The sequence below is a fragment of the Cibotium barometz genome, chromosome 38 (genome assembly GCF_041138505.1).
Source record: "Cibotium barometz isolate CiBa-2024 chromosome 38, ASM4113850v1, whole genome shotgun sequence".
NCBI lineage: Eukaryota > Viridiplantae > Streptophyta > Polypodiopsida > Cyatheales > Cibotiaceae > Cibotium > Cibotium barometz.
The window spans coordinates 3,846,458-3,863,833 of NC_141083.1; the positions used below are offsets into that span (position 1 = coordinate 3,846,458).

Consider the following 17,376-nt stretch of genomic DNA (forward strand, 5'->3'; position numbering starts at 1 on the left):
GCATGTCAGTAGCTTCATGAAGCTCATAAAGGCTGGATAGATAACTTTTTTTAAAAGCTAGGGCATAGTGGGGATTTTTGTGAGTCTTCCCCAGCTTTTTTATTTGTACTTTATCTTCACTGCTCAACATCGTTATTTGTTGCTCAGTAGCATTTTTTTGCTACTCAGCAACGTTATTTTGCTGCTGCTTCAGCAGCGCTACTAGCAGTGTTTTTGCTACTACTGAGTAACAATCTCGTTGTTGCAGCAAAAATAGTGGTGTTTCTAGCAACGAAATAGGCCTGACATCTTCCTACCCTTCTAGTTATAAAAGCACTGCTATTTTCTCTGCTATACCCTCATTGTGTTGTAGTGTAAGATTGGTACCCTGCATACTGATCCAGGGGGGAGTATATGTCTAAGGAGTTCCATGCATACATGGTTGACCATGGGATAAAACACCAGCGTACTGTGCCCTATACACCTCAACAAAATGGTGTAGATGAACATAAAAATAGGTCTTTCATGGAGATGGCATGTTGTATGGTCAAAAGTGAGGAGGAGTCACCTCATGGTTTTTGGCTAGAAGTAGTCATGTGTACAATATATGTTTTGAACAAGTTTCTTAGTTGTAAAGGCTTTGAATAAAATTACTCCTTTTGAAGCTTAGAATGGTAGAAAGCCCTCTTTGGCTCACTTACACATTTTTGGTTGTCTTGCTTATGTACTTGTGCCTGAGAAAATTTGTATCAAGCTTCATGATAAGGCTATTAAATATATTTCTGTGGGTTATATCTCAAAAAGTAAAGGTTATTGTCTCTATCATCCTACTACTAAGCGGATTCTTGTGAGCAAAAATGTTGTATTTGTGTGGAAGATGCAATTCAGCCCTTGCTTTCATGTAAAAAACAGCAAAATGTATGTTCGCAGGATATATTTGACACTCTCCTTCCATTGTTTAATTCAAGACACATTGATGGAATGTTGAAAATTAGCACATAGATTAAAAATCAGCATGTTTTTCAGTCCACAGGTCAGCCTATTGATGAAACAAATGTGGATGATGCAGTTTATGAGGAAAGAAGGGAAATTGAGAAGTCAATAAGTATGCCAAAATGTGGCTAGTGCAAACACTACATGACAACAAATTGGCCACTCCTTGGCCTGGTAGAATACGTGCAAGTTCTCATCACGTATCTCATGTTGACGCATGTCATAATCTTATTACTAGTTTATGTAATAAAGAGGAACCTACCTCCTTTCATGAAGCACAGGAATCAAAGTAATGGATGAGTGCTATGCAATCTGAATATAATGATTTACTAAAAAATGGTAGTTGGGAGTTGTCTAATTTGCCTCATTTGAAAGGCCATTAGCACGAAATGGGTTTATAAGCTTAAACATAAAGCTGATGGTAGTTTCAAGCAATACAAAGCAAGGCTTATTGCAAAGGTTTATGCACAAGAAAAAGGCATTGACTATAGTGAGACCTTTGTACCCACATGTCATATGACTACCATGCGGAGTATTATCGTATTAGCACCACAAAAAGGTTGGAATGTAGAATGTACGCCAATCGAAAATCAAATTGCTTTTTGGAATGGAGATTTGTATGAGGAGTTGTATATATCTTAGCTAGGGATTTCATATTTACGTGATCACATAAAATTTTGTGTTAATAATAGCTAGTTATTACCTAGGAATTAACCTATAAAAGCCCACCGAGGTTTTGTAGAAGCTAGATGATAGTTAGCAGGCCGTTTACATTTCTTGATGAGCCCACCGAGGATGATCAAAAGCCTGGTGGGCTATAATTTTTTATACACACCAGTCCCTTGGGGCCCGGTGGGGTGCAGAGTTGAGGAGAAGTGGCTTGAAACATTCTAGGAGTAGAGCAATAGCTTGTAGCATTCTAGGAGTAGAGCAACAACACTTGTTGCATTCAAGTAAGGCTTGTAGAGTGCGTGCATGTATGTGTGTGCATAACTGTTGATGAAGCATTTGGCATGTTGTCGTGTGTGTGGTAAGCTCATGTCATTTCTCTGCTTTGGTCAGGGTTTTGACTATAGTAAGTTAATATTAGGGGAAATTCGGACTCAAGTGCAAGGTATTGCTCACAACATTTTTTTTAAGTTTTATTTTACTTATTTAGATTGTTAAGCCCATTAAAATGGTAATAATTGTATGTTCTCTATTTATAGCCTTAAAATTTAGGAGAAAACACATCTACAACATTAAACGTGTGGAGATTTTCAACAGGAAGTATGTTGATAGCAGTTGATTCCTTAGTGGTTAAGGAAATTATGCTGGAGCTTTTCAACAAGAAGGATGTTGATAGCAGTTGGATCCCTTAGTGGTTTAGGAAGTTATACTAGATCATGAGAGACCTAGTAGTCAAAGGAGAATTCATAAATAAAGGATGCCAAACTAGTCTACCCAGGGTCACCATGGAGGTAGATCGTCCACGTCGACCAACCCAAGACTTGGTCCAAAATGACCAATTAACCATATTATCCGACTGGACGATATTAGACTACAAAATGATATTGTAGGAACTTTGCACAGCTCACATGACTATCTAGACCCTAGAGCTGTCCCCGTGCAACTCGAGAACAATGTGTCTTACACTCAGTAATGTGGTCGCATAGAAATGCACAAGCATGCATCCTAATTCCAAGGCAGAGTGTCCATCACTCACTAATATGGTCACATAGCCAGCACAAGAAGAGTGCCAACAAGTAGGATGCATCCTACTGGAGTGCTAAGTCCATATAAGCCATCTCTAGTGTCTAAACTGTGAATTGTCGGGTTCTCGGGTGCTCACCACAATGGCTACTCCTTGTATAGGGAGCCTACCTACTTTCTTTAAGAATGATCTCATCCATGATTATGTGCAAGGGTCCGGATTTACTCTATCCCATAAGGAGGAAGGCATTTCCCATAAGGAAATTTATATGTTCTCTCTTTCTCTTAGACTTACAAATAAGAGCACATTCGTCACCCACAGTAATAAATGGTTCTGTCTCTTGCTTAATAAATAGTTTTCACACTAGGCTGATCAAACTTAAAAATGGACCGGACTCTATTACTACCCTTAATAAGCAACTATGTGCACTAAGTCTATAGGCTTTCCCTATTTGTTATTACATGCAGAGTAAGGCTGATTTATATATTCCAGCATCGTCGTACAAAAGTTTAGTGCTCGTTTGATGAGGTAAGATGGCAAAATGCCTCACGACAGTAGATCAAGCATATGAAACTAGACAAAGTGATGAGAAGCTTTGGGTAGCCTTGGTGGCAAGCAGCTTGTCAAGGTAGTGGTATGGAAAATGATAGGTGATGTAGAGGTCCTTCATTCTAGGCCTCCATTGGTTGTGGAAGTGGTGTGGACCCTTCAATATGAGTTAGTTCTTGGTAGAAGCCCTATAATTGGCAAAATGGGCACCACGACCACCATGGAATAACTATCATGGAATGATTGCATGGGTAAATGGATGTCTAGATCTTCATGGGATAATATGAGAGTATGAGACAATCTCACATCATGATGCTATGACTGGCAAAATCAGTGCCACAACCACCATGAAAGGATTTGCATGGGTAAATAGTGGTACAGATCTTCATAGCATAATATGAGATAATGACCCAATCTCACATTGTGATGCTCAGAGATGAGGGTTCTTTGCAATAAAACATTGGCTAGGGTGAGGATGAGGATTCTTTGCGATAAAACATTGGCTAGGGTGAGGTGAAGTGGAGTCGAAGTAGAGTAAACATGCATCTAAGCTTATTAGAGGTACCTGCAAGGTCAAAGGATCTCTAAACATGCATCTAAGCTTATTAGAGGTACCTGCAAGGTCAAAGGATCTCTAGTGGCATGTACAAATAAGATTGAAATCAGCTTGATGACGACTATCATCCAAAGAAATCTACTATCAATCCATCAAACACTAGATTTTCCAAGCAAGCTTACGAAAGAAGAACTTACAAGTGAAGGGATAAAACTCCGAAAATAGGTGTTGCAAATAGCTCAAAAATTCAAAGAAAAAGAATCAGAAAGCACAATTAAAGGAGGCATCAAGGCAGAGTACAACGATCATGTACAAAAAAGCACAAGCCAAGACTTGCTATAAACAACTCACAAATGGCAGGTAAATTCTTTCCTTGGTACATAAATCATTTTCTTCCATTTTGATACAATCTTTCTTCCATTTTGATACAATCTTTCTTTCTTTCTTTTTAATGTAAGCAGACTTGTAAATGTTTTGCAATGGCTTGTATTAACCGATTATGGAGTTGGCGACAAAAAGCAAAGGGATGAAGATGGCCAAGAGTTGCACGAGTTTTTTTAGCGACTATAATCCCGAATTCCTTCCACTTTACAAGGGATTAGCATGTATGGAAAGGAAAAATATGGTAAACATTATGATGGTTTTCCTCACTGTGATACAATACTTTTGAATTTTGCTTAATTTTTTTCAAAAAGCTCAACTTGGAGATATTAGCAGCCAGATTCCTTGTTTCTTAACAATGCGCTATAATGCATGGACTTACCATGGTGAAACTGGTGAATTTTATGGTTCGTTTGGAGATTAATGTCCATTAGCAATAATGAGATCTTGAAAGAGTTTAGGTATGGATCACTGCCAGTCAACATGGTGGTTGTAACATAGATTGTGTTGAGGAATGTTATGGGTGTTGTGAAGCCGGTCAGCCAGCAACTTGTGCAATCCTTGTATAGTAGATGCGGTCATGAGCAGAGATTGGGCTATCAAAAGCAAGTGGTTGATAACATCCAGTTATTCTCAAAGAAGAGCTTAGCAAACCACCAAGTGGTGTGTGGAGCGTGCTTGGAGGATTTTGGTTCAAAACAGAAATTATGTCACAGGAAAGGTGCTAGACCCCAAGAAAAATCTACGAATTATTGTCGTCTTCATTGATGATTTGGATCGATGCAGCTCTGATTTCAATTTCCTAGCGAGGTACACTGATAATCATGTTCTGTTTCCATGCAAAGGTGAGAGGCAAGATCTTATATCATTTGCGTCTCTCGTATTTGTAATATGCAAAACTTTTGTATTGTTAATTATTTGTAATACATAACCAAATTAATTTGTTGATTTACTACTTACCATCGCTGGTGTTCTTCATGTTGTTGTGAGCTTCTTGCTGCTACTATCAATCTCATCTTATCGGTCTGTGAGATCAATGTTATGTTGGGGGTGGATAAGTATTTCGTACAAAAAGCAATAAAGAAGCTGTACGAGGATGAGGAGGCAGGAACTAAGTTCCTTGAAAAAATCATCCAAGTTCCAGTTGATATGTATGAGCCAACAAGCGAAGATGACATAGCAATTAAATGGAGAAAATGAGAAGCCCAAGATTAATCAGCTCTGGCACAACATGTACATCCCAACTACTACTTAGCTAAGCCCCCCCTACAAGATATCCAATCCCACACTTGATCAGTTGGAAGAATCACCTCTCAAATAACTGACCACCCCGAGCTGATTCCTACACAAGATAATGCCTCATCAAGCCAACAAGTCTATAATCAAGGCCAAACTTCTACAACAAATGACCGAGCAAATCTAACTACACAAGATTCCGACCAAATTGCTCTTGTTATACCCGATGGTAACCAAAGTAGTAGTAGGAAGAGTTGTATTTTTCTACAATTGCTGAAATAGAACTAGAGATATCTACACATTTCCTTTGGATGAGTTGGCAATTGTGTGTGTGGATGGATGGGCAACCTCATCATTTTAAGATGACCCACTCCTTGTCCACTAGAATATCTTATATGTGGGGGTGAGGATGTCTGTGAATCCCTAAGCTATTGGCCAGTGCTTCTTTAATTAAAAATAAGAGACATTATTATTGGTGCAAGTGATGTGCCCACCACATTGCAATATTCAAGTCCAAAAGGAGCATCTCCTCCCATCAAAGGAGAGGGAATACAACCAGAAAGACAAGCACAAGAGCACATTCCAAGTGTAACTCTATTAACTTTATTATAGCTCTTTGGAACTTTTGTCTATGATACTTTGGAGTTTTCTTTTTTTTTTTCTTTTTTTTTGGGGGGAGGAGAGATGTATGTTATAATGACGAGTAGAACTTCCACAAAACTTCAGTCCCAAGCACCACATGGAAGCATCCAAATACCTTGCAAATGTTGTAAATAGTGAAGGGCTGGGCACTGGTTAAGGTGCAGCCAAATGAATAGAGTCTTGGGCCAAGAAAGGTATAAAGACAAGATCTCTATTGATGGTGATATTGTTTATACAAGAGTACCTCTTTTAGTAAAGGGAAGAGGTTGTTCCAAGGTGGGTGGGGATATATTTAATGCGCTCCCCCTTGTCGTGTAGCGGGGGAGTGCACGAAGCACTTTCCAGCTCAGCATTAGCATTTACTCGTTGCCAGCTCAACGACCTGGCAGCAAACGCTTGCTCTTGAATGGGCGTATTTTCTTGGCCCTCGGCGCTGGCTTTCTGCTGTTCTTCGGCTATACCTCCTGCGCATGCTACTACTGCAGTAGCAGCCGGGTATGTGCTCCTCCGTAAACTTGCAATTTTGCTACTTTGCTTTATTGAGGAATCCAAAGGGTCTTTGACAGCATTTGCGCCCAAGCGAAGGACCACTCCATAGGAAGAGACCCTGCGCTTTGAAATGTTACCCTCTGATTTATCATGCCAAGCATTAGGTTGCTTTATTTTGGCACTTCGGTTGAGATGGTAAAGCAAGCAAACGACAATGATAAGGCTGGCAGTTTGCTGCAGCAGGCAAAGCTGTTGCCAAAACAGTTAGCCAAGCTGAGGGCATGCCGTCTGACACAAGATCAACACCATTGAATCAAAGGAAGGGTCTCCTCAAATGACAGGCGGCACCACGTATAGCAAAGCTTATTATGACCATGGAGAGGTGTAAATCCTCAGAGAAGAGCATTTGGGCAGGTGGGGGGCGCACGTTTGAAAGAAAGCTTACCAGCGATTACGCTAAAACAGAATATAGTCTTCTGTGATTGGAATATAAATGGAGCAAAACAGGCAAAGATGGTGATAAGTCTGTGGCTTGCCGCATTTTCGGCCCACTACATCCAGCCGACGCTCTACCCTGCACACAGCAGCAGCCCAGTGTGACCAGCGTAGCACCTTCCTTCATCTTCATCATCATCAGCAGATCTGCGACCCATCTGAACAACAAAGAGAAAACGTGAGTCACAAATTTATTTTTTGCGAGCCCGATTATTATTTTACTTATTGTTCACAATCTATGGTTTATTGCGTCAAAATAATGCATTTTATTGTTTATTTTCGTCCACTCCCAAAGGCCTGTAGTAGCTGATCGTTTCGCCTTAAGCAGTGGCGTTGTTTAAAGGAATGAGAAATGTTTATTTTGCACAATGAACCCTGAGGGTCAAACTGATCATGCTTTTCATTTATGTGTTAAAAAATTCTAAGGTTTTTACTAGGATTTCTGGTCTATGTGTGTGTAGAATGGACACTAGGATCCACCTTCAATATCCACCGCTGGGTCCTTTCAATGCTAATCATCTACAATGGACCGATAAAAAGTGTGAAAAGTCTATATATGGATATGTTCGGGTAGCCTATTTTCACTGGGATCGCTTGACGGATTTTTTAAAAGGAGAAGAGTCTCTTACAGATGCAGAAACAAATTTTAGGCGGCAATCCGTGCGAAGGCATGAAAAGGGTAGCTTAAAGCAACCAACTCTTGATAGCTACTTAGAGGAGACTTTGTTTTGGTGTGCTTATGGTCCTAAAGATATGCGTGGAAAGGAGATCATGGTTCCTCGCAATGAAAAGACACCAAAGACAGGGAAAGGAAGCCGTCCAGGTTGTGTAAAAGGCACTCGCATGTGTGGTTGTCAATGTCATTTCTTTGTAAAAAGATTGTATCTATTAGAAGATGTAGCTTGCATTCGCTATATTCAAATGCATCATGTTGATGAGAATGATGAGCTTTGTCACAAAGAAGGCATCAAGGCAACTTTGGGCCACAACCTATCCTTTGCACCATGGCTCTCTTTGGAAATAAAATCATGGGTCTTTGAAATGCTTTGCAAACGTTACACTCCAATGCAAGTGCATGAGGCACATATTCAAGTTGTTCACAAAAAAAAAGTAAACAATCCTAGCTATACATTGTCACGAGATGATTTCCTATCACTTAGAGACATCTTAAATATTGCTAGGAAGCATGCAAGTAGTACTCATGAGCTACATTCTAGTGATGCCCAAAGTGTTCGCATGTGGACACAACAACACTCTCAAGATGTCTTCCACTATGCGGAGATGGATGCTACAAACAATAAGCCATTTGTGCTAGGTATTCAAACACATTGGCAACTTGAGAAGCTCAACACACATGGCAACAATGGGGTCATATCAATGGATTCAACGTTTGGAACAAACTTTTACAAGGTACGCATGTAGTATATATGTACTTTTTTTATGCTACTTTATATGTAGAAATGTTAAGATTCTATCTCATTGAATTTTTTTTGTTTAGTTCCAACTCTACACTGTGCTAGTATTTGATAACTATCAAAATGGAGTCCCAGTTGCGTGGATCATAACATCAAGCTCTGATACGGACACTATTGTCCAATGGCTTACAAGTCTTCGCAATAAAATACTTGACTACAACAAATCATGGGATCCAAATGCCTTTCTTGTTGATGATGCAACTGCCGAGATAAATGCCATCAGGTAAATCATGTGCATGCCCACATTATTGCTCACAAAGTATTATCTCTTTCTCTTTGTCAAACTAGCTAAACTTTTATTTCTAATTTATTGCAATCTTGAAAATAGGGTGGTATTCAACATACCAATTTATTTATGTTTATGGCACGTTCGTCGAAGTTGGTTGAAGCACTTAGTGAAGAAGGTACAAGATTGGAAAGTTAGAGCTATCATGTTTAGACGCCTAGGTGCAATCATGAACATGCGTGTCCAAGGGGGAGCTTCGGAGGCAATTGCCATAGACAATATAAAAGATAGTGTATTGGAGTTCTTGGCCGACTTTTCACATGAGGAGGCCTTTATTGAATATTTCCGTACTTATTGGGTTTCAAAAGTTGGTAAGTTCAACCTTCTAAGCTTAAGAAGTTAAAAGTTTAATTGAAGCTTTAATACATCATTGGAACCTAATGTACTTTTTATGCATTAGTACTCACCTGGGCCTTATCTTTTTGTAGAGATGTGGGCAAGAAGCTTGAGGATGCTTCCGCATGCAAATCAAGATACAAATGGAGCTATCGAGTCATATCATGCTACTTTAAAGTCTCGTTTCTTATGTGGCAAGAAGTACATATGGGGACGTAGAATTGATTGGCTTTTGCACAAACTTATGACGGCATGTTTGTCGTATTTTTGGTATATAGATGAGGCAAAGAAGGGTGGCTTTGTCATAAATAAAGCCATAAAAAGATTGATTGAGCATTCACTAGAAAGAGCTCAGAGCATCCCAGATGGAGATGTACTATTTTTTAATGAAGGCACAAGGGTTATGGCAAAGGTAAAAAGTCAATCCTCAGGCGCCAAGATCCATTACATTGTGTATAATGCCGATTGTGATTGGGGTTGTTGTAATTGTGGATGGGCAATGAAGGGCAATATGTGTAAGCACCAAGTAAAGGTCATGCTACTAAAGGATTTTAATTTAAATACTATCATTGGTAAGTGTTTGGAGTTGTATGACAATGGCCATGACACATGTATTGGCTCAAATTGTATTTCTGTCATGGAGGAGACTCATAGCATTGAGAATGTAGACCATTCTCAACAAGGTACTCAAGAGCCAAATGTGAAGAAGCCTAATGCAACATATTGCTATGAGCGCATTGTACACATGGTGGAAGGAAAACCAAGCTTACAAGCACATTTTGATGCCTTAATGCAAAGGTTATTGCTTCAAATGCAAGAGGTGCAAGCAAGGGACGAGCATGGAGCATTGCATCCTGCTGAGAATTTTCAGATTGTACAAGATGGTTTTGGAAATTCTATACAACGAGCAAGACCATTCATTGAGCGTCCTCTTGGGAGAAAAGCATATACAGAAAATAGTGCTCTTCCTTTTCCACGGCCCGCAGCTACCAAAAAACGCTCCATGCAAGCAACTTTAGATGCCAAAGCTTTGGATGGGGATGCAGAGTGATCATTGTAGCTAGTGACATGAAACACTTGGGCTTAATTTTGTTCTTCATTATGCTTATGCTAGTGCTTTTTTTTCAAGTAGCTTCCTTTTAATGGATATGAATTTTTTTGAACCATGTATAGCATTGAAAGTGTCTCATGAACAATGTATATCATGATTACTTAGATGATTTCATTATTGTATTTTTAGATGACATTAGGATCATTGAGAAGGAAATTATCTGGTTAAAAATATATCTCAAAGTTGTTTTCTTATGCTTAGAAAGACACTCACAATTTTGAGCAACTTTATTTCTATATAACCTTCTTTCATCACATAAAGCAAAGAGTCTTAAAGGAATGTTACTTTGATAGCAATCTTACTTAGTTGCATTTGCTTGAAATGCACATCGATAACTTACGAAAACTTTCCTCAAAGAATGGGCTACTTCAATGTGTGCTAGAGTAAGTCTTTAACAATTTATCCAATTGAGTATAATAAAAAAGAGCTATGTATAGACAATGTTTCATTGATATTTCCTTGGTTAAGGTAGACATATTCTCAAACAACTTAGATGTCACCCTTATAGATATCTTTAAGTAGTCACCATATCTTACAAGCTTTAACACTTTGATCACTACGAAGTACCTTACATAAAATTGCACAGTAGGCAAACAAACAAGCATGATTCGTTTCACACTATAAAACAATGACTTAGTTTGGGTCTCACACATCAAAAGTTTATATTGGACTATCACATCCTTTTGTGAAGAAATTCTTTAAAAAAACACCTTATCTACAGTAGCTAAAATTGGTAAGCTTGAAATGATAAAAGAGATAATTACAATCAACGGTTGTGATGATATTGTAAGCTTGAAATGATAAAAGAGGTAATTACAATCAAAACAAGGCTTTTGATAACCCTTTCAAGTGCTAATCTTGTTTAGTTGTAGGGATTTTAATCATCATTTAAAGCACTGTTGATCTGTTTACTTGTAGGGTGTTCTGATAATCCTTTCAAGCGGTGATTCTGTGTAGCATCATTTTGAAATTTTGAAATGTACTGTTGGTAGTCAGAGCAAAAGGTTCGCCAGTATATCATGGTCCTTGGTCAAACCGGATAGAATTGATCGCTTTTTGTGCAATTTTTCCTAATGTATATTGCTGCAGGTTGCTAAGAAAAAATGTTTCCAGGTCATCGCAGGTGTGCTATAGCGGTGCAGTCTTTAGCGCAGGAAGTGAGAATCATTCCTGCAGGCATAGATGATGTTGAGGGTGCTACTGTAGTAGTAGCATGCGCAGGAGGTATAGCCGAAGAACAGCAGAAAGCCAGCACCGAGGGCCAAGAGCTGGCAACGAGTAAATGCTAATGCTGAGCTAGAAAGTGCTTCGTGCACTCCCCCGCTACACGACAAGGGGGAGCGCATGAAATATATCCCCACCCTTCCAAGGTTGTTATGTTGTAAGGGACAAGTGTCTAGTACATGTATGAATGCATGGGTATGCTGTATGGTGTAATCCATACCTTAACATTCCCCGTTGCAGTGGTTGATGCAAAAATACATGAATGCTATAATGTGTACAAATATGCATGTATGTGTTACATGTTCAGCCCAGATCAAATGGGGCTTTGAGGATGTACAACATGAGTAATGCAAGTGTTGGAGATGATGTAGGAGAAGGCATCAGCAGCGGCTTCATCTTCATGTGCGGCGGAGGGCGCATCTTCAGTGTGTCGGTGGAGACACTATCACGTCGAAGTAGAGATGCCAGATATTCCCCCCACTTGTTGGAGGTGGAGTAACTAGAAGGTGTGCCGAGCGCGAGCAAGACTCGAGCGGTCGGTGCCCGGGATGGCGATGAAGAGTGGAAAGGACGTCGGCAGCAGCGAAAAGAGATGAGGGTCCGAAGAGTGGGCTTTGGGGCCACAAAGAGTTGGGTTGGGATGGGCAAATTGGCCCCTGCAGCACAAGGAACAAGTGGACCAAACAGAGAACAAATTCTGAAAAAGCTGCAGAATTAGGGATAGGGGTTTTCTCACCAAGATCTTGTGAGGGACATTGGTCTGGATGCCGAGGCAGAGTACTATGTAAAGATGGTTTTGCCATGAGTAGAGCCGGGGCTGCTGATATGGGCATGGTTTCTGCGATTTGTAGCGGTGTTGTTGATCCATAAGGGCCCGCATTTAAGGGTGAGCGGTCCGTCATCTGCATGGTCAAGGACCGACCCAAAACTGACCACATGCAGGGGGAGAGACCGACTAAGAGTCCCTTGAACGGCTGATTCAACAGAGAGCAAATCGCACCCTGGCTGATCCCCATGAACGAGGGCAATTGCTGCTGCAGAATCAGAGTCCACTAGTTGAGGCACATCGGAGGTGCGAGGTATTGCAACTGCACGGGCCCAAGTCGAGGGCTGTACAGAGGAAATAACCTCTGTGGGAGTGTCTGTTGTAGAAGCAGGGGTGGAGTCGATGTCCACTATGGTTGGCACGTCAAAGGTGCGAAGTGACTGTAGTGGGACAATGCCACCGACGAGCCCAAAAAGAAGGCTGAACAGAGGGAGTTGCCTCTGTTGAAGATTCTGCATGCATAGGAAGGCATGTTTGGCATGATGTGCTGCTGTAGTTGCAGCGTGAGACAGAGGCCCTCCATGGTGGAAGAGGGCTAAATCATCTGAGGCGAGTGGGGCTATACCTGCAGAGATGGAAAGGGCGCTGGAATGGTGTTGGCAGAGACCGGTTCTGCATGTCGGCAAACAGAAGCATGAGAGGCTGTGGCGTCAGGGCCAAGTCCCTCCAACTGAGGGCTAGACAGTTGGAGCAAGACTTAAAGGCCCATTTTCATGTGAGAGGGCCAATTTTGCAGAGGCTTGCGCGTTTGTATTGTGGAAGGCCGCTCCTTCTGGTCCACCGGGGAGTGGGTGCTTTTTTAATTAAAAATAGAGACAGTATTATTGGTGCAGGTGTGTGCCCACCACATTGCAATATTCAAGTCCAAAAGGAGCATCTCCTTCCATCAAAGAAGAGGAAATACAACCAGAAAGACAAGCACAAGAGCACATTACAGGTGTAACTCTATTCACTTTTTTATAGCTCTTTGAAACTTTTGTCTATGATACTTCGAAGTTTTTTTTTTTTTTTTTTTTTTTTGGGGTGGGGAGAGAGAGAGGTATGTTAGCACCACATGGGAGCATCCAGATATCTTGCTAATGTTGTAAATAGTGAAGTGCTGGGCACTGGTTACGGTGCAGCCAAACGAACAGAGTCAAGGCATAAACACAAGATATATATCGATGATGATATCGTTTATACAGGAGTGCTTTTTAAGTAGAGGGAAGAGGTTGTTACACAAGGTTGTTATGCTGTAACGGACAAGTGTCCGGTGTATGTATGAATGCATGGGTATGCTGTATGGTGCCATCCATACCTTAATTCCCCGTTTCTAAAACCGAGCAGGGAATATGCAAAAATAAATGAACCAAATTGGCCTGCAGCACAAGGAACAAGTAGACCAAACAGAACAAGTTCTGAAAAAGCTGCAGAATTAGGGATAGGGGTTTTCTCACCAAGATGCAAATTGGTCTGGATGCCGAGGCAGGGTTGATGAGGGCAAGATGCGATGTGAAGTTTTTTTGATCCATTGACACATGGTGCACGCCGTTTAGCTACTATACTCTAATCATTCTTCAGCCATAGCTACTTTGTTCAGTGGCCCTTCAGCTATACTAACTCTAGCTGGCCCTTATGCTGATTCTAGCTACACACCATTGACAACTCGACTCACTTTAGTGGGTCAACTCCTAGGGTGATATTGACTCCCAAGGGTGGTTCTTATCTAGATGTATCTTGGGATGTAGGATCTAATGTGCCCAATCTACAACCCTCTATCCCCTTTCATCCGCATGTTTTTGGCCATGGTGGCGCTTCATGGCACCCATTTAGTGGTGGCTCTTCCCATCGTGATGGCTCTCCCATTATCACGATCATTTGGTGGCTCTTGTTGCCTTGGTGGTGGTGGTAGGTCCCCCTTAGCTCACCATACTCGGGCATGACATTTCATTGGGGGTGTTAGCAAGAGATGCACATTAAACTCCCACACTAAGTGCTAGATGACAAGAGCATACTTGTTGAGGATCACAAGGGTAGGTTGGCAATTTCCCATGATGAACGTTGAACGTCCAATTTAAGCATGTGTGTGAAATAGATTGGCATTTACAATATTTATAATAAAGATCAATACATTATCAAGACACTCAAAGAAGAATACCTAGTTCTAGAGTCTCGCAAGTGTGTGTGAAATAGATTGGCATTTACAATATTTATAATAAAGATCAATACATTATCAAGACACTCAAAGAAGAATACCTAGTTCTAGAGTCTCGCAAGTGATGTTGGATTGCATGAGAGGTGTGGCGTCTTATAGGAAATCTCAACTTTTGAGGAAATAGCCAGGCTCAACAAAGCCTCCACATTTCTCAACAAAGAATTGGAAGAAGGTGAAAAAGTATTATTGATCAAATGACCCAAATAGGATTTTACAACAACATCGAGGTGCTCGAATCTCATAAGAGAAATTAAGAAGTGCATCACATCCCGACTTTGGTTGGAGATAATCATTCTATGCTCACTTTGTAGGTATTGTATATATTGTAACCTTCATTATTAATTTTTTGTGAAGTTTTAACTTTATACATAATTAATCACGTATACCTTTGTTAACAATTTTTTGTTGAATATTTAACTTTATACATAATTAATCATGCATACCTAATTAACCATTTTTTGGTTAACTAGGCACTCTCTACCACATATAAGAGTGAAGAATAAGTGTCATGTAAAGGCAGTATAAAAGTTGTATCGATTATGAGAAATCCGGCCACACCTGAACTTGTTTAGCTAGCTTGGGAGCTTTGGGAACCCAAGTGAATAAGGGCCATAGTCCCCCTTTGTCATGTAAAGGCAGTATAAAAGTTGTATCAATTATGAGAAATCTGGCCACACCTAAACTTGTTTAGCTAGCTTGGGAGCTTTGGGAACCCAAGTGAATAAGGGCCATAGTCCCCCTTTGTGCTGAAAATATTATCTAGTTATCTACTTGCTCTTTGCTTCTTGTTATGTGTGGAGAGACAGAGTGTGTGAATTGAGATTAAAAATTAGATTATTACGTAGCACATGTTCCTATCCACTCTTTGTGTGTGTGTGTGTGAGAGAGAGTTTATAGTGTGAGAGGTGAGTGAGTCCTTGTCGCAAGGTGAAATAGCTCCTTCTTGATAGAGAGGAAACAAAAGAGAGAAGTTAGAGAAGTTAACAACCCACCATTTAGTCTTGAATAGCTTTAAGAGACCCAAGCTTAGAAGGAAGGCAAGAACCCGCTTGTCTGTACAAATCTCTATGAATGGTTGAGTTTTGGAGAAATGAGCCTCCATGACATTTCAGGCACCCTAGAAAGCGTTCTTGATTCCTTCATTATTTTAAGAGCCTCTACTTCCTTGTGTACAAGCATCTTTTCCCATAGCCACTGTTTCTAAAAAGTGTGTTGAGAAGAGGATAAGTTTTTAAGCCTATGAGGAAAAGAAGAAAATTTGGTTGTTTTTATGTGTTGAGAAGAGGATAAGTTTTTAAGCCGATGAGGAAAAGAAGAAAATTTGGTTGTTTTTATGTTTTTTATGTGTTGTTTGAGCTTAAGTACTTGGGCACCCTAGAGGAAATGAAACCACATATTTCACGCCGTGAAATTGTAGGTTTTAGGCTTTTTCATCATCAAATTTAAAAAATGGTATTCAATTGAGTCCCTTTGATAACAAAATTGTGAAGTTCATGCTAAAAGCATTAAAATTTGGAAACTTTGGACACAAAAACAGTCATTAACATTAAAAATCAAAACTTGATTTTTAGATAAGATAGTTTTTCATGCCTGTGAAAATCATTTTTCATTATGAAAAACTCTAAAAAATTATGCTGTAATTTGAAGGATTTTCTTATTAAAATTAGAAAACCTTATCTAAGGAAATCTTACTCTTATCTCGAAGTAATCTTAGCCTATGAAAGAGACCCAAGCTTAGAAGCAAGATGAGTACCACATGTGTGGAATCTCACTGCCCCCTCCGCGCACCGGATTCCCGATTGCTGGCAGCAGCAGCAGCGGAAGCCGCTCTCTCTTGCGCGGGGCAAGGTTTCCCACTCGGGGCCTCACCCTCAAATGTCCGGGCACGAGACTAAGCTGGTGGTCATTTCAAAAACCGAAACCAGAAAAATTTCCTATGCCCAAAAAACGGGGACGATTCCACCATTTTGAATTTCTTAACGAAATTTTCTAACGAGGTCAAGATACTGAACTAACCTTCATCTGAATAAACCAGATAGAAGGGAAATTATTACAGACTTAACTTAAAGGAATCAACGCTTTTTTCCTAATTGAATCAGACACAGTTGTTGATCTATTCATTTGAGAAGTCTTCAGGTTATTATTTAACTATTCGAGTTCTAAGCGTATTCTTATTGATCAATTTTATTATTAAAACTCTACTGATTCCAGCCTAACCCCATCCAGCCCATGGGTTAGCCACTGCAACCACTGGAATTGGAGAACCAGACAAGTACTCACCCACCCATAATTGAATGCCTTTCTAAACTTTTGCTTTAGAATACAGATACGCACACACTCCTCTTTAAACTTTAATTTATAAAACAATCCATTGACAAATAATTATTGGTTACAGATGTCATAACTCAAAATTTCTATTCAATCCTTGTTTCTCACAAAACAGTATTACTTTAGACTCTCCGTTGGAGACCAGCAGGTTAGCAAACGAGATCCAGTAACAAATTACAATAATTTTCTCGTCATCATACATATATATATCTTCCACGATATACACATGGGTGTCCCGCGAGCCCGTGCATCGCCTGGTCACAACCCTCCAGGATCCTCCTTAGGTGTCCTGGCACTTCACTCAGGGACAGCCTCATCGGCCCTTGGCCATCGTACCGGAAACACACCATTTTTCACTATACCCAGGCTGGTCAAGACCTGGGTAGGTTTTTGCCACATGAGCCGTCCTGTGAACACTCCCCGCCAGCCGTTTTGCAACCGAACTTTCCTTAGAAAACACATATACCAAATGCTCCCTCCCCAGCATTCTGCCGTAAGACAGTCCTTTAAGAAAATAGGGTTTCTATGCAAGTTTTCAGTTTTGATTTTCTTTTTAATACAATGAGTATATCTTAATTCCGTA

The 17,376-nt window shown here is 40.2% G+C and overlaps 1 protein-coding gene across 2 annotated transcripts; it reads left to right on the top strand.

The window, feature by feature from the left end:
• Nucleotides 1-7,480: 7,480 nt before the first annotated feature.
• LOC147616255 (uncharacterized) lies at nucleotides 7,481-10,386 on the top strand. Of its 2 annotated transcripts, none has more exons than XM_086777043.1 (4): nucleotides 7,481-8,423; nucleotides 8,512-8,711; nucleotides 8,817-9,085; nucleotides 9,203-10,386. In XM_086777043.1, the coding sequence occupies exons 1-4, from the start codon at nucleotides 7,767-7,769 to the stop codon at nucleotides 10,159-10,161; spliced, it is 2,085 nt and encodes a 694-aa protein (XP_086633169.1). In that variant the 5' UTR covers nucleotides 7,481-7,766; the 3' UTR covers nucleotides 10,162-10,386. The 2 variants fall into 2 exon arrangements, with proteins under 2 accessions (XP_086633169.1, XP_086633170.1); XM_086777044.1 differs by having other exon boundaries at nucleotides 8,868-9,085.
• Nucleotides 10,387-17,376: the final 6,990 nt, after the last annotated feature.

Excerpts from the sequence above, each read along its gene's own strand:
- LOC147616255 (XM_086777043.1), top strand. The coding sequence starts at position 7,767 with ATGCGTGGAAAGGAGATCATGGTTCCTCGCAATGAAAAGACACCAAAG. Across the intron at positions 8,424-8,511 it reads TTGGAACAAACTTTTACAAG|TTCCAACTCTACACTGTGCT; the intron begins GTACGCATGTAG and ends TTTTTTGTTTAG. Across the intron at positions 9,086-9,202 it reads TTATTGGGTTTCAAAAGTTG|AGATGTGGGCAAGAAGCTTG; the intron begins GTAAGTTCAACC and ends ATCTTTTTGTAG.